A 22,926-nucleotide genomic window follows, 5' to 3' on the forward strand; every position below is an offset into this window, starting at 1 on the left:
ATTATTTTGTCAAATAGATGCTAGCTAGTTTCAAAAGGTTTCACAAGTCAGTTTTCACTTTTAAAATTAAATCCTTTTTATTTTATTTTTAAATACTCTGAGTGACCCAAGATCCTCTTACATAAATAATCCTTGTTTGTCAACCAAAGACCAAGATTAGGATATACCTAGAGTAATCACTATGTTACTCTACTACAACAAAAGCATATTTACTGCCAGCAATGAAATAAAAATATTGGTACCCGATTGTTAAGGTGAATTACTTAATTTATTCCCTTCATCAACTTCACAATTAATCCCCTCTAAAACTATTTAATCTCTTACTACGAAAACACTCCCTATTCAGTGTCTATAATAAATGAAACATTCTTCCAGACTCTTTTAAGTGATGAGAAAATGGTTAAACACAATGGTGAAAGCTGTAAAGTTGTATAATTTAAATTAACCCAAGAAACACAGAACCTCACATGTTTGGGGTTTTTCTTTCTTTCGGGGGGGAGAAGGAGGTATTTCAGATTTCTTATTGCAAAAGAATCACAGAACAGCTGGGGTTGGAATATATCTCTTGAGATTGCACAGTCCAACCACAGTCAGCTAGAGCAGGTTGTCCAGGACCATGTCAACTCAGGTTGTTAATATCTACAAGGATGGAGATTCCACAATCTGAGTGTTTTTAAGTGGTGGGGGTGGGGTGGTATTTGCTTCTTTTAAACGTTCACTTCAGTAGTATTAAATTGTTGGCTTATTGTAATTCTGTAGAGAACGACTGGTAGTAGTAGACCTCATGAATATAGGGTCCTTTTAAGAGGAAAAGGTCTGAATAAAATCCAATTAAAATTCCCATTGAAAGATATCCTAAAAAATCCCTCTGAACAGTTAGCAGCAAAATGGACCAAGCTCATGTAATAAATTGGTAAAGAAGCTGACTGATAATTTTCATTGAATTTCTGTCCAATCTGGAGACTAGTAAGGCTTCACATGCTGAAATGTTGTACTTTGAAAATACAAAGTAAAATACTCCCTAAAAAAGCCCACAGTTAAGTGGAATTGATAGCACCACCCTGTGAAGAACCACATATACCTATTATCTATTCCAAAAGTCCTCATGTCTTTTTTTTTTTAAAGGATTAGATGGTTCCAAAAACATAAGCAAAAGCATATTAACATATTTTTACATGAAACAGTTTGATTTTATTATAATTTTCTGCTACTGTCCTTTAAAATGATTACTAGGTTGAGATAGATCTACACTGAGTAAGGACACACTGGTCTCTACCTAGGAAGCAACTGAGCATGCTGGTGGAGGGAGGGCATGACAGAAAGGACTGAGGGAGTTTCAGAAAGGAGGCTACAGCTCAAGCAAGAGACTGAGAAAACAGTTGCAAGGACTAAACACCCATCCAAGGCCTTGTAAAAAAAAGAAAATAAAAAATGCTTCTGAAGAGCCAGAGAAAGCTATGATGAGCCAGAAAGCAATGGAGTAACTGAAGCACAGCAGGGACCCAGGCCCAACCTAAATGCTTGGAGTTCTAATTAACAAGCTAGTATTCCATGTCTTATATTCAGTAAAACTTGGCTTTTGAGACAGCAAAAACTTCTGGGAGCTCATTGTAAGGAAAGGTCTAGGAAGATCTCAACAGTTCATCCAACTTGTGTGCTCAGTAATACTGAAACTCTAGAGCTTCATCGAAACACGAAGTCTTAAAGGTATGCAAAATCACTTCGTTGCCAGACAGTTAAAAAAAAAAAGCTAAAATCTTTGAAAAAGCTCTTTCACGTTGCATTGCAGCACCTGGTTGAAATGCATCACTAAAGATTGTCTGAAAACGCACTCCACCCCAACAACGCCTCATTCCTACAGTTCATCTAAACAGGATTTAATTCTGCAGTTGTTCTTATGCTGGACATATACTTAGGAACTAGACAAGAGACCCTCCTTGTCCCTTAACTCCCTCAGCCAGCACTTCAAGAAGATGCACCAGCTTAAGGAAAAGGGCAGAAAGGGAACAGGAAAAGAAAGTTGCCACAGTCAGAGAGCAAAGCCTAGGTACAGCCAACAGCATTTACAGCTGGAGAGAATGCAGCAACGCAAAAGGCTGGATAAAAAACAAGAGCAAAGACAGAAGGACACATCGTAAACCGGAATGGAACACCTGAAGAAAGCACAGGACAAGCACTGGAAACCTATTGGTCCCGAACATCTATCTTCATTTATTAAGAAATGGAATTCCTTAGCAAATGACCTTTCTCATGTCCTCTTGAGTGCGTGATCCAAGTGGTAAAGAAGGTCGTTCATTACTACTTCAGCTGGAATTTTTAGTGCCATCTACCAGTTCAAATTCAGCTAGCAACCCAAAATGCAAAGACATGCATTTCAAAATAAAAAAAAATTGTTCCATAGAACCCTAGTGCTTCTTCAGACTATTTTAAATAGGAAGCTACTTCATTGTACCTAATCACATAGAAAGTGAGAAAATAAAATATCTACTGTTTACAATTCAAGCCAGAAAGCTTACAAATAAAAATGAGGAAGTACAGAACTGAATCAGGCAGAAGACTGTAGTCAAACGTGTCATCAGAACTGTTTTAAGCTCCAATTCTCCATCTCAAAAAAGGCACATGGTACCATCTAAACATGCACTGTGAGTAGATTGAAGTGAAATCTGTTTTCAACTATGAATTAAGAGACAGTACACATACACATCCCTTACATGCCAGACAACAAGGTGAAGGAAACGCTGGTCCGTAGAAAGCTCTTCTGCCGTACGCTACTACGCCAATGATTTTTTCCATATAGTGCCAGTGACATGTGGTAAACCAACAGCATATAACGTATATTAGAAGCAACAACATTTAAAATCATCTGTTTTCAACTATGAATTAAGAGACAGTACACATACACATCCCTTACATGCCAGACAACAAGGTGAAGGAAACGCTGGTCCGTAGAAAGCTCTTCTGCCGTACGCTACTACGCCAATGATTTTTTCCATATAGTGCCAGTGACATGTGGTAAACCAACAGCATATAACGTATATTAGAAGCAACAACATTTAAAATCAAATAACTGCTGTGGTAAACCAACAGCATATATTAGAAGCAACAACATTTAAAATCATAGCACAAATAACTGCATATAAAAATTTATTGTCTTTGTTTTCAAACATGGGCTTGAAATACATACAACCTAGACAGCTAATTTAGTTAATGCTTGAGCAGAGCTTTCTAGGAAATGGGTGATATCACAGAATTGAAGTTTGTACCACATTTTTTCCAATCACAGCAAACCAGATTAATAGCCATGTGCATACAATAGCAATAAAATCATGTCTGCAGATGCTCTCTGAAAGTTCTGTGTTTGGCAGCTTACTTTCAAATATCTTAAGCTTTCTAATTTTGGTGAGATCATAGGTACAGGTTAAGAGTACATTTATAGAATCCACCAGCCCTTAAGTATAAAGAGAGTTTAAAAATCTAGAACTAGTTCTCATGATTGCTCCACTTATTGAATAGATCTATGCAAGAATATTGCCATTTCTATTTATTGAGTTCATATCTATAGCTGTTCTCTAGTACAAGACTAAATAAACATAAATCATTCTTTCTAAGTGAAGTAAGTTAGAAAGAGCAAATTTTCAAGAGTAAGTATTTGCAAGGACACTTCATATCTTATTCGAGAGCCAAAGACTGACAGCAAGAGCTCTTAGTTTACTGATCAGTGAACTAAAATCTGTTTGCTCATATACCCCTTGACCCAGACAGTTACTTATGTAAGTGCCTAGTGTTAAGAATGGAACTTGTCTCAATGAAGTTTGTGGGATCATTCATACCATTAAGAACTAGGCATATACTTTAAATGTGCTTAAATATCTTGCTAAACTGAATGCTAACAGTCTTCAGGAAGAGAAACTGCAACAAAAATATTATATCAGAACTGACTTTTAGTTTAATGAGATGGCACTCTTCCAGTGGAGTAACTATACACTGAAATATGGAAAGCTAATTACTTTGATTTAAGCTTTTGACATACAATGCTGTCTAAAACCAGCGTGCTGTTCCTCCTGGAGAAGTCTTTAAGCTACAGCGATACAACCAAAATCATATACATGCACATGACACGTGAACAATTTTTTCCATTTTTCAGGTGCAGAGTTTCATTTACAGTATAAGTGACAACATTCCCAAGTAAGCATTTCCAGACAACAATAGCCTATTTCTTTCATACATACTCATTCTTACATTGCTCCAGTGCAGTATTTTCTGATACTAAACAGACAGGGATGAAATTATAGTAGCTAAATTGTATACACTTCTTTCTACATTTAAAGAGAATGCTGTCTAAAATAGAAGTTTTTAATTAGTTTCAATCACTAACGTAAGTACTTTATTTTGCAAAACACTAGAACCACAATTACTACAACCTGTCTGTAAACCATAAACTTAAAGTGCAAATTGGATAATCACTTTATTTTAGAATCCATTTACAAGAACTCCTGACATGAAAAAGGGCAGAAAAAACATTTCTGAGTGGGAAAACATTTTAGCAAAAGTTGTAATTTTTAGACTTAAATGCGTATTTTAGAAGAATGAAATCCATAGTTTTAGAAAGAGGCATAGCTTCTTAAAGTGTTTATGGCTGTTAACTTCAAAGGAAGACCTAAGATATTTTATCTTTATTTTCTGCACAACGTTTCCATGTGCTTCTAATCAATTTCAGGGATAAAATTGCATACCAAAGGTCAAACCCGACAAATCCTGTCATTATCAAGACAGCATTTGTGGTTTCTTCAACTGCAACGATGCTTGCTTCACCAACTTTTGTTGTTTTCTTGTTGCCTGGGCTTCCTGAATGGCACAACAAATCCTCTGTAAAGCAACATATTGAAAGAAAGAAAATTAAAGCATGCAGTCTGCGGTTTTCTTCTGTAAGATGCTACTAAAAATAGTAAAAGTTTAAATACTGTAAGAATAAGGTCTTTTGAGGAAAATTCACTATCAGATCAAATTAAGCAATTTTTTCTCCTCTAAAATGGATAGAAAAGTATTGAGAGCCCACAACTACTAGATTCAGTCTGAGGTAAAGAGCCTCAGAAGAGGACTATGTTCAGGCCAACCAACCAAGAGGTTTGCATTATCATTATCTGGAAACATAAGAGAATCACTCACGATAATTAAAAGAAGATATAAATGACAGCAGGCACTTTTGAAAATATTTACAATGACAAGCACTCTCAAACTGTATAGTTAGCGGAAATCCACAGAAGGATACATTGAAATAGAACCTAACAATAATTCTAAAATTACAAACAACTTAACTGAACAGAGCAGTGCAACTAAACCAGTCATTTTTATTTAATTCCTGAATCCAAACAATCTAATAGTTAAGAAAATCCCACATCTCAACTGTCTAACATTAAACATACTGTACATTATGAATAAAATGTGTATACATAATATTAACATAGTGATACATCTCTAGTGTGAGAAAATTAACATCCATGTGATATGTGTAAATGCCTGGGGGAAAACAAAACCAACAAAAACCAAAACGTACTGGGGTAGCTTGGATGGTCAGTCTGATTTTACCCAAATAATTCCAGCATTTAGTGAAAGCTGAAGTGTTTGAAATGCTTGAGGGCTTTTCTTATCCACAATTTCAATAAAAGTAAAACTCATTTATACAAGGAATATTAAAATAAAGACTAAGTTACCTGGATGGACAAGTAACATGCATCAGGTGTACCTGAAGTATTTCAAACATTTATGGATTTCTAATAACTCATGGAGGCCAGCGAAAGATTCAGAGGACTGAAGAAGGGCAAACCTAAAACCCTTGTTTGTTTTTTAGGGGAGACAGAAAGAACAAGGAAGCTACAGCTAACCTTAATCTGATCTTAAGGACATTTGTTTCATGCACATACAAAGGGCACCACAGAAGCCTTCACAGAAGTGACAATTATTTGTGAAGCGTACTTTTTTTGTGTCTTCCTATCAAATTGGTATAGTTTTACAAGTGGGATCTATGCAAAGAAGGGAGATGCAAAATGAAGAGTAATACTGATAAACTCAAGAAACAGAAATCCACGGAAGTTAAATGGGTAGTGTTGCACTTCAGGGCAGAAAAATTTATTTTCAATGTATGCATACCAGCATAAACACTAGCAAAGGAACATGTAGTTAGGCAGTAACAGAAAACAGAGAATTAAACACAAAGAAGTATCCTTCTAGTGTGGCCTGTGCATTGTATACAATGTTCCAGCTTTGGCCATGACAACAAGATACAGATAAACTAAAAGGATTTAAATTAGTTAACCAAAAGTGTGATTTGGAAGACATGCTGTAAGAAAAAGTTGAAGGAACTTTTTCTTTAGGCAAGAGACAGTGAAGAAATAATATAGACTCTTCCAGCAGATTAAAAAAAGTGCCTCAAAATGATAGCAATTTTTTTTTTCCTTTCTGGTCTAACCCATTCTTTTAGAAGGCTTGATCAATTTAATAGAAGCAATTTGGCCCCTATTCTGATTCTAGCTGCTGACTTGCCATTTACTGGAGCTACAATTTCAAGTGTGCTTCCAAGATGCTGTGGGTCTAATCGATTTCACTTTTGGTACCAGGGAGAACTCCTCCTTTCCCATCATCTGATACAAAACTACAGCAAGATGCATGGTTTCCTAGGTAAATTTTTCTATTGTTGAAGGACCCTGGAATTTCTAGTTCAGCTTGTGTGAGTTAGCTATGAGACCCAACCATCCACAGAACAAAAGCTCGCAAAATAAATCAGACTCTCCAGCATCAATATGAAGAAATATTTAGAGATAAATGGTAGAAACCCCAGGTGCGGGGAGGGTGGGGCTGGGAAGGGGGAGGAATTTAAGTAAGCCTTTTCACATAAGGTACACTTATTGGGTTAGTCCAGTGATCTTGAAGTAATGAGGAGGTAGCAGAATTCAGAGGTATGTTGAATCCTAGAGACTATAATGAACTTTACCTAGTACTTTAGGTATTTGAATTTTTTCCTTTAATGAGTTTTAATATACAAAACATAAGACCATGCAACTTCAACCTTAAATTATTATTGCGTATGTTCTCTTGAATGCTTTAGACTATCTTGTGTCATCTTTCTCCTGGTTGAACTCATTTTTCAACATGAAAGTATGATAAACGGTCCTCAGGCACAGCAGACTATTCTATAACCAGTCTCTGAACGTTACCATCTTTTTTACATGCTGAGTTTCAACAACTGTTAACAATATCATATGGAAAGAAGATGAAAGAAAAAAAAAGAAAGAATATACCCTTGCTGTAGTTTCATCCTGAAGCTGAACTGTCTTTACACATTCATAACCTGTACTGTCCTTCCTTTGGAACATCCTTTGATCCTGTTGCAGAGGGGAACAAAAATGTACTTCAGGTGACTCACAAAACAAGAATGCAGAATCTGATACTGAAATGGCTTGAATGTCAACTTCAGGTTAGATTTCAATGTCACCTCTGTCCAACCCAACTCATACTTTCAAGAAATCTTAAGTAAATCCTGTCTCATAGTCCCATCGTTAGCAGTTAGAACCATAAATAAGTTAAGAGCATGTTTGGACCTCTAAGTAGTGTTAAATAAAAAAAAAAATTTTACATGTTTTACTTACCAAAAAAGTTATTTTTAAGACATTTGCTTCGTAGGAGGGACAGCATGTAAAGTCTTCAAATAAGTAACCCCACTCTGTTATTAAATGGCCCAAGATTTCCACTTCTTTTACATATATCACTCTCCTGTTCAGAAGAAAAAAAGTTAACACTCAATTTCTCCCTGGGACTAAAACTTTGCCAGAAAAACAAAACAAAAAGAAATTTGTTTGAGAAGGCATTTTCTATGTGGATTAAAAGTATCCACTCATTCACAGTGGAACCATATTTCCTTAATACATATTCTGAGATAATCACTTTGTCCTTAAGACTCATAGATGATCTATGATATCGCATAGTATCCGCAGGCCAACTTAATTGAAACCCACCCAGCCCTCCAAATCCAAACATTTTACTAAAACTGGATACTAGAGGGTCATCAGTTAATTCAAACCAGTTCCTCAAAGCCAGCCTCTACCAGATGAAGGTAGTCAAACAGCTACATACTAGCTACATAATGACACAATTACTACTAGACTGACAGATGATCAGTTGCTAGTATTCACAGTTGCTAGCTAGCTGCCCCTTAATTACTTCAAAGCTCCAATGTCAGCCAGCACACTAAGACAAAACTTAATACCTATTGGTAACAATAAGGTTTGCTCTTCTGCCTCTTGGAAGCGCACAGTGGTATCGATAGCTCTCTTTTTCCAGTTTTCTGATGTGCAATTTCTGAAACAGAAATAGAAAATTTTTGGGCTGTGAAAAGAAAACTCAAAGCGGTGTTTTCAATTCAAAAGCCTTTTTAAAAGTTGCCTCGTTGAACTGGATCTTTAAAGACAGGCTCTCACAGTGTTCTCACTCCTGAAGCTGAGTCACTGAAAGGTCTCATCTGTTCCACTCAAAAGATGGAACATTGACACTGCAGTATCAGACTATTTCTTCAGCTTTCATTTCCTTTCTGTGCTAATAATTGTTCAGTGATGTTCATTCTGTTACATCCCATGCTGCAGACTTGATTCAAGAGTGAAAATCCTGCAACAGTACCTTTAAAGGCGGCAGCATATGACCCAGACCCTTAGAAATAAACTGTCAAGTTACAAATACTCAATGGACCTCAAGGTCAGGCTTCTGAAGCGTTGAACAGACATGTCTATTCAACATCCAAAATAAGAAGGCATATGAAAGCATGGATCAAATTACTCATCACGTTTCTGTTAGACAACTACAACTCAAGTGGCAAACTGTGAATACAGAGGTTAAAAAAGTTTCCAAATCAAGTACTGAAGTGCTTCCTAGCTATTTTTTTTTTTTCAGTTCTTCATTAATTTTTTGATTAGCTATTTTTCAGATTTCCTATTCTGTACATGCTGTTTAACTGGAGTAGAATACTTCCTAGAGCATGTCACCAGGTTTACAATATTCCATCGACTCCAAAAAGCAGCATGGAAGACAGTCTCACAGTTATCCCTAAATCAAGCTCACAATAACACTGGCTTCAAGGCAACAAGACTCACAAAGCGACACATCAACATATTTGTGGGAAATGGATACACATCAAAACATCATGTAGAAAAACAAAGTTGTGAAATGAATAATGTATTACGAATGGGAACCCAACCTCAAACTGGGTATGAGAATAAATCTGTGCCAACTACTGGTTCTCCTGCTATGAATTTGTCAGAAAGCAAGCAATCTGTTTCTGTCCACCCTACTTTGCCGCCTGCTTGATTAACTAATGTAACACATGAACTATGAGTTACAGGTAAATATACTTGGGTTACTAGCTTGAATGAATGTTAGTTTTCAGGACAGAAGTGGTCTGCTAGAATTAAATACATGTTTTCTGTTATAATCCTGTATATATTTAGTAGCTGTAAGGTTGCTAGAATTCACATTCCAACTGTAATTGTCATGTACATGATAAATACGTAATTGTTTTTCAAGAACCTTATCTGTACACAGTTTGTATTAAATGCAGAGATCATGAATTCTCTGGGTAGGAAACCTACCATAGTAACAGTGTCATATCACACACATCTGATCTAAAACCAGCTACCAGCAGAACACTCCAATGGGAAGCCCCTAAAATACCCATGCTTACTCTTCTCTTTGGGGAAGCCATACATTGTTACATTTAAAGATGAAAACTCTAGCATGAAAAAACCTGAAACAAGGAATATACACATCAGGTTTAAAGCTAGTTCTGCATTTATTTTGGACTGCAAAGCTAAGTATAGTTGTAATATGCAATACGTACATTCCTATACTTCTATCATCTCATGTCTGAACCGACAAATCAAAGTGCCGCTGACGTTGGAATTCTGCGAAGTTATTCATAAGCAACTAGACAACGTTTAGAAGCTAGCAATATTAGCAATAGTAGAGCAGTTGGATTATATAGTGTCAACCTTGGGAACAAGTGTTGGAAAGAGGATGTGCGTACCCAGAACTTTGGCCTAAGACTCTAGCCAGTGAAAGCATCTGGATCCCATTTATACTCAAGAAACTTCTAACAAACACAGGGCTGCAGCACAGTAGTCACAAAAGCCTGGTCAGGGTCACTAACCTAGTTACATTCTCTGACAACCACGAGCTTTTTATATTTAAAAATTACGATGGTCATCAACACAGGATTTTACAGAAACTCCATTTATCACAGTCTTCCTAGGTCACAAAATAAAACTTCCCATTTATTGCTAGGATCGAGAGATTTCAACTATCGCCACAGAGAAGTCAACTGAGATGCTGAAATTTAACCTATGCTACATGCATCTCAAACATCTACTCTACCCTCTACCACTAAGAATGTTAAGTCAGTGCAAAAAATCTTCGTAAAATACACTTTCCACTTGTAAATAACATTTAATTAGTTAAAATGAACAAAGACAGTTATATAGGCATAATGTCAATGCACATTAGCTTTGTACTCTCTAAGCCAATACAACCGCCTTTTTTATCATGACAATCTGTTTTAATGGAAAGTGTGCAGCTCCTGTGTAGGAACGTGAGGAAACATAAGGAAGAACGAAGGCCATACACGCTCTGCCTGGATGCAGACTGTATGCACCTCAGATCAATGTTTAGCAAGTGCCTGCAACTGGATGGCCCAAAATTGGTTTGATGTTCTTCACAGCAAAATAAGATGACCTTCGGTTCATTTTACAGCTGTTACTGTGGAATTCAGCCTCTGTATAACAGTATATTTCTCAAGTTGTTTCTGACAAACTAGTGAGAACAAATTAAGGAGGGAGGACTAAAATTCCAGTTTGTTTTTAGTTATTCCTTGTAAAGATACATTTCCTTCTGTATTTCCATAGCTGGATCTATAAAACCGGTAAGATGACAACAGAAGCTAAACTTGACTCCACATGTATCTGTCTATGATCAACCACACAGGCTAAGAACTCTATGTAGTTTAAGTAACCAAAATGGAAAGATCTTTTGTCAACTCAGCTTACACCAGAATCAATTAAAAGAGGCTTCAACATTTATTTATATTTGCATTTTATTTTCATATATTCAAAAGTTCAACAAATGTCTTAAAGCATCACCATACATTGCAACTGACCCCAAAAATCCTTTAAGCTCAAAAGTGGATTAATATTCAAGAGTTTAAATCAACAGCATCATGTTTTCCTGCATTTGCTCCCTAGTGATGCAACGTTTTTGAAAAACATTTTAATTCAGCATTTTCCAGCAACCAAAAATATAGGGTCCATGTCTTCTGTAAAAAAAATATCACTTTCTGACCACCTTAAAAATTTCTGAAACTCTAAGACGTACATGAAAGGAAGAAAAATGCCAAAAAGACTGCTTATCTCAAAGTCTCTTCAAAACATCAGAAGAAAGATGGCAGCATAGGACTAAAATCAAAATATGAACTCACATTTTATACCTGAACCATAGCTATTTTAAAAACAAGTAAAAATTAAAGTAATACAAAACGCACCACCATGAATATGAACTCACATTTTATACCTGAACCATAGCTATTTTAAAAACAAGTAAAAATTAAAGAAATACAAAACGCACCACCATGTAAGACTGCAATTCAAAGGCTGCAATCCGTATTCTGAATCCTTTTGTTGGATATGCAGAAATGAGACATGCCACATATTTAAACAGATTTATTCATAAACATGTTCCTCTATTTCAACTCAAAGCTTTGGAGAGAAAACCTGTTTTTCATAACTTCAGAAACAATCCTGATAGTATTTTTAGATTTTACATGCAATAAGTTACTAAAGTAAGAGTTCCCACTGAGCTCTGTGCCTAAGAGATGCAATATTTCTCTGAGCTATTCTCAATACACCTGATAGATATCAACACAATGGTGGTGGCATTATGTAAAAAGGGGGTTGCATTTGATGCAAATTACTCCATGATCTGCACACTCAAAATTCAGGCACCTTTATCAAAAGCTTTTATTTTTATGAGAACACTAGAGCACTTTAAAGAAGTTCAACTCATTCTTATTTTACATGGAAATGAAAGAATCAGTGCAAATTCACACAGCAGAACAGTGACTCAACCAGAAATAGAATCTGCAGTTTCTTGAAACCTAGTATATTATTCTCTCTGCCAACCACTGTCTCACCACCATGTCTCAATTATTCACTAGGTGTTCTGCATTCTTTATAAAGCTCCATGCTTTAACTGGGAAGTGAAACAAAGTAACGCCACATACACTGAATAATGTATGAATTGCATCATGTCAGACCCTAAGTGCTGGGGTTAGAAGACAGTCTCCTCACCAGAGCAGGCAGCAATACCTGCGTATTAAAAGGCAAAGACTAACAAAGCCAAAGGCATTCATTACCTGTTCTAGCAAATCTCATCAGCTACAAACACTCCTCATATGAAGATTAAAACTCATGAGCACTTATTCCCTGGAAAACAATTCTCCTAGAGTTGCCCTATTTGTTCTTTGATTTCTCCAGCTATACATACTGTGCATTTATGTTTAACAAAATGCATTCGTACTACTAAGCCTCACTGCATGAATTAGAGACATGGCCTGCAAGATGTCAAATCTGACTTTCCAGGTTTTGAATTGGCTGAGGAGATCCCTATATAGCCCATATACATTAGATACAGCACTTCTGGGAAAATGCACTGCGTAAACAAGTTTACACAAGTGAACTGATGTACTCCATCTGGCTACTGTCCTCATTCTGCACAAAAAAACCCCCTTCTGAGTGGAAAAAAGTAACTTGGCTTTCAAGACCTACATATATGCTCCTCCTAAGCTGAGCTCTAATGTCTACCAATGTCTATATTTCACATACAAGTGAGTATGTAAGTGAAACACTTTTTTTGTCCAACCACTGGATAGTATTGAGGCATCCATTCCTTAAGGTAACCTTACAAGGTTTCAACCTTGTAAGCGTATATTTATTTTCAAGGGACACATGCATTAAAGTTAGTTAAAATAGATGAGAGGGTAGGGATTCTGGTTAAACTACTTGTACTGTTGGGTCAAAAGTGGATCCAAAAAAATCAACAGCACTAGTATGTATAAGTTGTTATTTGCAATTAAATTTTTAAATGCATATAGAACTGACTTTCTGACTCATCTTCCTTGTTAAACATCTTATTTCCTGTAAAGACACTGTCCCTCCCTCTTGCTTGTAATTTACATTAGAAAACAAAACCTTCCCAACACTAACCTCTAGCATAATAATAAAAATCAGTCAGTTAATTGAATACAGTTTTGGGGTTTTTTAACTGACTTCTGAAAGGAAGAAAATGCATTTAGTGAACTATACAGAGGATTCATTCTTGGTTAGTATACAATTCCAATCTACACCATTTAGATCTAAGAAAAATACAAATATTAGATATGCAAGAACTGCATAATATCCAGTTTTCAGTGTTAATTGTGCTACCTTTTCCTTTGTGATAGATGGAAAAAATACAGTGCAAAAAAATCTCACTATGTGAAGAAATTTGGTTTGCTTAATATATCACAACTTAATTTCACTTAATTAGCTGAAATAAAAATTCACTGTTTTTTAAAAAACAATTTTAAGTTAAATAAGCTGTCTATTGACCATTAAATTCTAAAAGGCATTAGCAGCAGAGAGATGTCTCTGCTCAATGTGTTTTTTCATGTATGACAGGCAAACAATTTGTTCTAAGAACAGCTTGTTAAGCTTAGCTTGTTAATTTATGCGATGTTGTATTAGAAATTAAATTTATGGCATCACAATTTAGAAATATATTTTTTTTTATTTATATATGTATATGTAAATTCATGTTAACAGCTGAAAGTTTACATTTAAGTATGTTGAACAGCAAAGCCCTAGAAGATTCTGTGAATGAAACCAGAGTCAACTGAGCTGGCTATATTTTTTAATTGATAAGTTTTCATAAAGAAGTAGTAGCAGTAGTAGTAACTTGAAGTGATAGTGGTTCATCAGATGTATAAATGACAGGCCTATGGCATATTACAGAAACCACAAATACAAGTTTTCTTAGCATTTATATGAAACAATTTCTATAGCATGAAATTGTAAGCATTTTCACAGAAGAAAATTCCATTCAATATCACTATTTTAAATTTTGCACAAGTATCAAAATGTTGCTTTCTCCCTTCATCCACAGCCCTAGCTCTACGAGAATGCTAATAAATGAATGAACGAACTCAGCGTCTACCCTACCATGATTTTTTTTCCAAGTGCCTCCTGTTGTTGCCATTCATAAGGAGCTAAGAAACCTTAGAAAAACAAATATACAGGAAACAAACCCTCCCTGTCTCTCTCCTTAGTCACTCATCTAATCCTACTGAAGATGGTTATTCAAGTTTGTTTGTTTTCTTAGCTTGGACAACATGAAATACTGTTTTATTTAACTGCTACACAGAAAAGATATGAATGAAGGGGAGAGGACACATTAAAAGCAATCATGCCCTTAGTCTAAATACTTAAGGCAGATAAAAAGACCGTGACGGAAATAGAGAAGAAATATGGAAAATGTTTACTCCGTTATTCCAGTTCTTGCTGCGTATGCCAGGAGAGAAAGAGAAAGTAGAGAAACATTAGAAATAGAATAGGAAATAAGGATTAAAGGAACATCTAGAAGGAAGTAGCAAACATGCAAGTTTTGGTCTTAAAATGTTAATGTAGACAGTTACTTTAACTTTTTAACTTAAAATGCTTATTTTGTTGCTAAGTTTTAAGAATGTGAAGGCTGAAATACAAATCAACTGGATTCCAATTATCTAGGACTTGAAAACAACTGTTATTCACCCTCCATATTAGCCACATCCAGATGTAGAAGCAGGCTAAATGTCCACACAATGCCTGTAGCTATGAGATATTGCTATTAAGAACAAGATAAGGAAATACCAAAAGGTGGTGTTTTGAGATTTCATGCAGTTTTTTCAACTGCTGATACCACCAAAAAAAAAAAAAGGAATTTCAGTAGTTGTATTATATGCCAAACAATTTAAACTCTATTCATCCTGTTCAAAAGTTAGTTTGTAAACCAGCCTCAGCTTTATTATTAAATAAAACATTAGAAGTGAGTATCAAAATGTTTTTCTTGTTTCCATATACTCAAATCTTGATCCTACTAATTCTTAATCCTACTACCTCCTTCCAGAGCATGAGGTCAGCAATTACAGAACATAACGTGCAGAAGATCATTTAACAGCAATGCTGCAGTTTTCTTGTCGCATTCAGCTTACTACAAGCACTGGGTCTTCTCTGCTATACAGGCTTGCTTTATGAAATAGGCTGGGGCAAATTTTTACTACGTAATGACTGCCACAGATCCCTGGCAGCTTTTTTGTAACATAATCCTTTACGGAACCCTGTAGGTTAGAGAATTTTAACTGTATTTACAATGCAAGTCATACCTCAAACAAATCATAACCCTCAGCTTCCACCCTATTGTATGGCCGGATGATGCCATCTTCATGAATGAAACGTGGAGGACGGAGATTAGATACTTCTTCAGTCGATTCTGCGGCCCTGCCATAGACAGTGAAACAGTATTCTGGTAAGCATACTACAATTCTGAGTTTCACCAATGTATCTTTAAAAAGTCACCCTTTCACTTGCCCATATTCCTGGGTACCCTACAGATGTAAATGGTAAAGACACACTGCTAGTAATAAATCCAAATTAACACTACCGAATTAGACAGCTACAGAATAACTTGGAGAAGTTTACTCGCAACCATAGATAATTTACTAAGGGTTCTCATGTTTATTAACACACTTTCCAAAGGTCCCCTTAAAACACAAGAAGCCCCTGATGGGCACTGCTAACTAAATTTCAAACTGGCAAGCTTTATTCCAAAAATTTCAATGGTCTATTTTTTTACAGTAAGTTTAAATGACATTTACATATTTGCATTCAGCAGTACACAAACCTACCTCGAAAGGAAAATTTACACATGATCTTTTAATTACTTTCTGATCGGGGAGTGAGTGAAAGGAGAAAATGGACTAGTTATCATCTACCTGAACTACAACACTGCAAGATGTATTCTGAAGCAGCAATTTCCAGACATCATCATAAAATAAATTCATTACAGGGTACTAGACATCTCTCAACACCATATATCCTACCGCATATTGTATTTAACACAAATAATTGTGTGTCACTACTGGACCACCTGGTGTCCAACATATAGAGAGTACTTCAAAACTTCCTCTTGACATTTTACCTTTGAATTCCCTGGAAGGTACTGCTTGCCATATCTACGATGCCACCTGTTGGGCGGGCTACCACGCCTACAAGCCCCTTTCCAATTCCTTTAAAGAATCCAGCTGCACCTTCTTTTTTAGCCCCTTTAAAAGAAAGGGAACAGAAAAAGAAATAGTTTTCATGACCTACTTGAAGACATTAACCACAGAATTAAACTATTACTGCTCCAGGCTGCACTAGAACTGTTTTGTATTGGAAAGAGCCCACAGCCATTGATTATGTACAATCCACTTCTAAAGAAGTTCTCTCTGAGAACTTGTTGTGTGTTGCTGTTCACTTAACACCTTACCAGCCTCCAAAGCCAGCATAACTGAGACATTAACTAGATTCTCCTTCTCACACTTTCAGGCTGGACTGTAGGCCAATACTCAGTTTTTATAGGTTGATAGTAATAACAAAATAATCTGAAGACTGTAAGATGCACGAATATAATGGAAGTTAACTATTTCTATCTCAAAATTTCATGTTCCTGGTAATATGTAACTATGGAAAAGCCAAGACAGCATTTAGAAAGCATGTGTGTTCATCCACCTATGAGAGAAGGACTACACCTCAAAGTATCTTCCAATAACCTCTAAAATACAACGAAGTAACAATTAACTTCCAATATTTAAATCACTTGGACATGAATTTTAATAAGAAGCATTTTATCTTGGATTTTTTCATCATCTATGATACTGATAAAGTGACAGTCTTCACAAAAACAAATACTGATCTCGGGCATAAAACCAAATTTGCTTATTAAGACTTCTCCAACCTTTGGAGTCCCAAAAAACTTTTTCAATTGGTGCTTTTTAGTTTATTATTTTTAGTATCTTTATTCTGGCTTTAAACCATAAATTGGGTACTACAGCAGGCCTAACAAAATATGTCACGAAGACAACCATTCCTTAATTCATACAAAGGCTGAAAAGGTAGTAAGCCAGTAACAGCTATAAATATATTTGAGTAAATCATCATATAAGGTCACATTTGAATTGGAAATATAACCTTGCTATGCCTTAGTATCACCACACTTAGACTGATATTTCTTAAAATTACAAAATAAATTGTAAACTATTGGGAAAGCATTTAAGCAGTGCGGTGCAACCTTAGTGCTTACCTTCTACAGGTTTAGTGATTATGCCTGTCACACCTCCAACAACACCCTAAAATGAAGAAAATAATTAAGTTCCTACTCAGAAACAGGAATGCTATAGTCCAACTGAGCAACCAGTTGTTTCTTATCCTTAAGTTTAAAACTTCATTATAAAGTTCAATATTGGAAGCATTGTTTGGCTGGGGTTTTTTGTTTTTGTTTTTTTTTACTTTAATTTTTTAAGGAAATAACAACTGAGGGAAAAAAAAGAGAGGGAAACTAAAATGACTGAAGAAACATTTATGCTGGCAAGGCAGACTAACAAATCTTTTGGACAGTAATTGGTCTGTAATAATTAAGAAAGTCGCTATTTCACTTTCACTACTAACAGGAAGCTACCAGAATACCCAGTCATGAGTGATACTGAATATTCAAGATAAATTAACATCAAATAACTCTCTGGAAGACTTTAAAGGTCAAGTAGTTTAATGACACTAAGGCAGAAGAATAAAAACCCACTGAGGTAACTTCCAAATTTTCAGCAAACTATCAGAAACAACTCCACAATGTTTATTACTTAAAATTACTTAGAAAAGTTGACTGGTTTTATTTTGAATGGAAAGTGATAGAATTTATTAGAAGACTTAATGTGCATTCAGGTAATACAGATCTCTCAGCAATTGTTTACATGACGTTTGTCTCATACTTAACATTTTAACTAGAAATAGATGTAATCTTTCAGAAACCAGAAAAGGTTCCCGATTTTAGATTATAAAAAAAAATACAGGGGTTGCACAGCTTCTATTTCAGAAAAATCTCTCCAACCTAATGTAGTACATACTTTTATACACATTCTACTTGCTTTATGGTCACATTCTTTTAAGCCAAGAAAACCTAGTTTTTATAAGACCTCAGACATATAGAAAGCCATTTCTACTACGCAGCACGTGCCCAGAGCTCATAATTCACAGCGAACTGACTTTAATGACAGAAGTGATTGCAAGAAAAAATAAGGGCCCAGTTACTTTAATTAGATAACACATTTGTTGAACATGAATAACTATTTGTTTATTTGTATAACTCACAGGAGAAATTGATGTTACTTCCTACACTTTTCCTGTCCAAGACCCTACCTTCAATTCCTCAGGTCGGCCAAAAACACAACCTCAAACACTAAAGCTGATACACTACACTGAGTCCCCTATAAACCAACTGCCTGTTTGTCTCTTCTGTTTAGTTCATGAACTGATAAAGACGACATTATCAAACTTGCTTGCATATAATTTTCAAGCATGGATTAAGAGTTGGCACATCATACCCTCAACTTCAAGTTCATACCCGTAACAAGCCTTTTCCTCCTTTGGCCAGGCTGTCACCAAAGTCTTTTGGCTGCCGACCCATTTCCTCTCTCCGTTTCTGCTGAAATTCTTTATCCATAGTAATAGCAGCCAAGCCTTTTCCAACAGAACCGGTGATCCTAGACACCACCCCTGCTGCACCACCTGATGGAACAGGGCAGAAAGCAAAAGTTACTGTTCTTTCACAATTTAACAGCAGACAACACACCAGAAGCCACAAAGTTCATAGCAATTTCCCTTCATATTCAGTTTAGATATTACAAATTCACACAGAGTGACTACCACATGTTGTCCATGAGAAGAGTCCAGAATCTGGCCTGAAATGCATAAATACAGCAAAAGGTAACTCTTAAATCACTTCAGTACATGTTATATAGCATATTGGATGGAATCATATTTTCTCTACCTACTGTAACACATAGTTAAAAAAAATAAAAATCTAAGGTAACTGTAACAATAGCTGGTCCTAAGAACACTTTCTCAGGCTTCTCCAGACATTTTAGGACCATTAGAATTATTTTCCTTATTCATCCACAGCATGTTACAAATTCATGTAGACATGCAATGTTTCTCAGTTTGCTTGCTCAGTCTACAAAACAGACATTTAGATGTTCTCAGGTAAGTCAGGTGTGAATAATATGTATCACAAATACTGGCAATAGTATCTGGCAAACTTAAATATGCATCAAAAAAATTGCCATGTAGATATTTTAAAAATATAACTTACCCTTCAAAATAAGAAGAAAAAAAAAAACCTACATGCAATCCATGACTTAACCTAATTTATCAAAACACTAACAATACGGATACATACCCACTGTGTGTCCAAGAAGACTTCTAACACCAATTACAAAGCCTTCAGCAAATTCCTCAGGTCCCTGTACAGCACCCTAAAAATGAAGCTTATTATGAATAGCAGAAAACTATACATTTATGCATCTGTTTCAAGAAAAACTAGCAATTCCTTTACACTGATTAAAGTAAGGCCATTTGAATATGTTATTTCTTTAAAGTTAACATAAAAAATTACTGTTTTTTTAACTGTTCAGGGTGTAGAGTACAGTGACAACAAAACCACAACCCTACCAGTATATTCAGTCAGCCTACTATTCGTGCACAGTTGAAGAATCAGGAAGTCATACCTGGAATGGCTCATAGAAGAAAGCTTCAACTCCCTCAGACAAGCCTCTGATTAAGCCAAATGGATTTCCAAGAACATCTAACCCAAGTACAAGAACATACATCTGTTTCAGGAGCTAAATAATGAGGGGGAGGAAAAAAAGCAAAAACAAGAGCAGTGTTACTAGCTGTTGTTACACATAGTTCCATGTTAGAACCCAAGGCGGGTAAATTTTTTAATTTACTACCTAGGTATGGTGTTAGAGAACTCAACTAAGTATTCCTACTAGAATGAAGACAGGCTTAGGCAAAAGATGCAGTGTATGTATGGACAGCTATTAGAATACTTTTGCGAAGAAAAAAAATAAATATAAAGAACAGAAGCAATCACTTAAAATTCTTAAACACATTTGCAGGACACTTTCATATTTACATTTTTGTAATGTGCCACGACATTCCTAACTTCACTACCACGAAATAAAACTTAGGCAAAAGATGCAGTGTATGTATGGACAGCTATTAGAATACTTTTGCGAAGAAAAAAATAAATAAAAAGAACAGAAGCAATCACTTAAAATTCTTAAACACATTTGCAGGACACTTTCATATTTACATTTTTGTAATGTGCCACCAGATTCCTAACTTCACTACCACGAAATAAAAAGTTAGTAGCTTTTAGAGGTATTCACCTTTCCTTTCCTATTTTCTGCATTCTGTAAGATACTTACTCAAAATTTGACACAAAGGCTTGGCTAAATAAACTTACTTGTTCACTATAATGTATAACAACTCTCTTCATCAGTTGGTCTCTCTTGTAGAACTGATATTTAATTTCAAAGAAAGCAAGTCTGAAAGACAAGTAATCACACGTTAGTTATAGATACGCTTCCTCCTTCTAAGTAGTTCTCTCTTTTTCCTTCAGGTAATCCTGAAGCCCTATTCTCTTAAAAAGGAGCCCAATCCCCATCTTCCCTCCATTCCTCCCTTTCTCCAAAGGCTGTATACATTTATAGTAGTGAAAGTTTACCATGGACCCAATTATTAAATGTATAGTAGCTTTATTCAAAATATTAAAGAAAAAAAATCCTTATTAGCTTACTTGAAAATAAGATCATCCACATCTGTTAGAGTAGCTCCAATACTTTTCAACAGCAAATTCAGAGATTGGATGGCTATCATTTCTTCCCCCTTATCTGACGCTTCTCCACCAGAAGCCAGAGACAGACTCAAATGCAACTGTCACGAAAGAATTAGTAAAACAAGACAAATCAAGAACAAAGACACACACCAGACAGGTTGTGTGGTGCACATGTAAACAAACCAGTGGTGAAACAATGGTAAGTGTATTTTTACTCACTTTGAGGAAATGTACAATTTCAACAAACATGCTTGAACTCACAATGGTATTACTTTGATAACATGTTTAATTATATTTCCATACAGAGAAGTGTCAAATTGCCCTAGAATTTTAACTTTTATGTTTACATCTGTAAACTTCTGTGTAAACAATGAGAGAAATAACTTGTTAAATAGGTGGAGCTTAATTCCCATTAAATTTTAAATTCTGGTTTACTTAACTAGCTCGTGTATTTTTGCAACCAGTCACTCTTTTGGGGAAATGCATGAACTTTAGAGAACTGTCTTTAACACTGTAAAATGGAATTGTTTAGTGTCGATAAGACACTTTTTTTAAAGGAAATCCACATACCATTCTTAAGGGTGGAGAGGGCAACAGAAAATTATTTTCCTTTTCCCTTGTTCATCACCATAATCAATACTGCTCCCTTCTATTCCCTTAAAAGAGGGCACAGAAGTTAACCTGTATGATTTGACTTTTTCAAGATTCCCCACTTTTGTTTTTTGGGTTTTTTTGTTTTGTTTTGTTTTTGTTTTTTTTCTCTCCGAAAGGCCACACAGCCATTTTCACGGTCTTCCCACTATCCAGTGGTTTAGAATGTTGGGATGGGTCACTGAAGTACGGGGAAAAAAAACAGGGGAGAACAAGAAGCCCCTTCCTTTACTTAACAGGCAGCACATCTAGACATTTCAAATAAAGATGCAAAAGACATAAAATTATAACCATTTCTTCAACAACTTTAACCAGACTAGCTAGAGGATAATGTTAAAATATCACAATAGTGTCTTGTCCCTCTAGTGTTTTCCCTGGCTTCACATTCTTGTACGTTTATAAACACAACCATATTAGAAAAAAACCCCAAGAATCTAAGTGTACCCTAACTGATATCTAGTGAAATAAGTAAAAAGTTGAAAAAAGTGCCAGAATTTAATCATCTGTATTGGGGTTTATGTCTTTCTTTTATACATTCAGTCAAAAGAAAAAGTGAGGTTTTTTTTTCCTCTAAATTCTTATTCAATCTGATAGCCTTAGGGGAACATTCTGTATATTCAGAATAATATATAATTACTGATGATCTTTCTTCCCTTGCTCTGAAAAATCTAACTAGTTCAAGAGAGACATGAAGACAAGCCCATGGAAGTGTATTTTATTACAACTTATTTTACATTTCTTAGACACCTCCAGGCCAGCATTTTATCTAGCTTTCCTCATTATTACAGGCATTGACTCTTCCCACTTAGCAATGGTTAAGGATCTCTTCGTATTCATGGGTAACTAAGAAAGTTTTCCAACAAAGTATTAAATTCTAGAGAACATAAAAAATCCCCATTAGGAAGACAGCACGAAGACCTCAATTACTTAGAAGGTTGATCGGAGCATGTATTTACTATAAGGAATTAAGAGATCATTAATAGCAAGTGTTTTATTAACCAAAAGTATCTCTATTACATACCTTAATTGGAGAAATATGGAAATGCTCAAAGAAGCTGAGCATTGACAGGTCTGTTAGGGAAGACTCCATTAGCTCAGTCTTAAGTGCATCTACATCTTGCTGAATTAATTTAGACTGGGTTTATTAAAAAAAAAACAAACATAGAACAAAAGTTTATCTCATCAACATATATATAATTATGCTGTTTTATATGTAATATAATAAATAATATTATATATAAA

At 35.5% G+C, this 22,926-nt stretch overlaps 1 protein-coding gene across 1 annotated transcript in view; it reads right to left on the reverse strand.

The window, feature by feature from the left end:
- Positions 1 to 3,130: 3,130 nt before the first annotated feature.
- Positions 3,131 to 22,926, reverse strand: part of VPS13C (vacuolar protein sorting 13 homolog C) — a 101,247-nt gene continuing 81,451 nt past the window's right edge. The window contains exons 73-85 of the mRNA XM_009274008.1: positions 22,706 to 22,819; positions 20,995 to 21,131; positions 20,662 to 20,743; positions 19,919 to 20,032; positions 19,591 to 19,666; positions 18,757 to 18,920; positions 17,443 to 17,488; positions 16,300 to 16,423; positions 15,485 to 15,599; positions 8,261 to 8,352; positions 7,644 to 7,767; positions 7,296 to 7,379; positions 3,131 to 4,866 (exon numbers count right to left, since the gene is read on the reverse strand). Of these exons, the coding sequence (XP_009272283.1) occupies positions 4,765 to 4,866; positions 7,296 to 7,379; positions 7,644 to 7,767; positions 8,261 to 8,352; positions 15,485 to 15,599; positions 16,300 to 16,423; positions 17,443 to 17,488; positions 18,757 to 18,920; positions 19,591 to 19,666; positions 19,919 to 20,032; positions 20,662 to 20,743; positions 20,995 to 21,131; positions 22,706 to 22,819 (1,374 nt within the window). The 3' untranslated portion in view covers positions 3,131 to 4,764. The remainder of the gene's footprint in view (positions 4,867 to 7,295; positions 7,380 to 7,643; positions 7,768 to 8,260; positions 8,353 to 15,484; positions 15,600 to 16,299; positions 16,424 to 17,442; positions 17,489 to 18,756; positions 18,921 to 19,590; positions 19,667 to 19,918; positions 20,033 to 20,661; positions 20,744 to 20,994; positions 21,132 to 22,705; positions 22,820 to 22,926) is intronic.

Source organism: Aptenodytes forsteri, unplaced genomic scaffold, assembly GCF_000699145.1.
Source record: "Aptenodytes forsteri isolate BGI_AS27 unplaced genomic scaffold, ASM69914v1 Scaffold239, whole genome shotgun sequence".
In the NCBI taxonomy this organism is placed as follows: Eukaryota; Metazoa; Chordata; class Aves; order Sphenisciformes; family Spheniscidae; genus Aptenodytes; species Aptenodytes forsteri.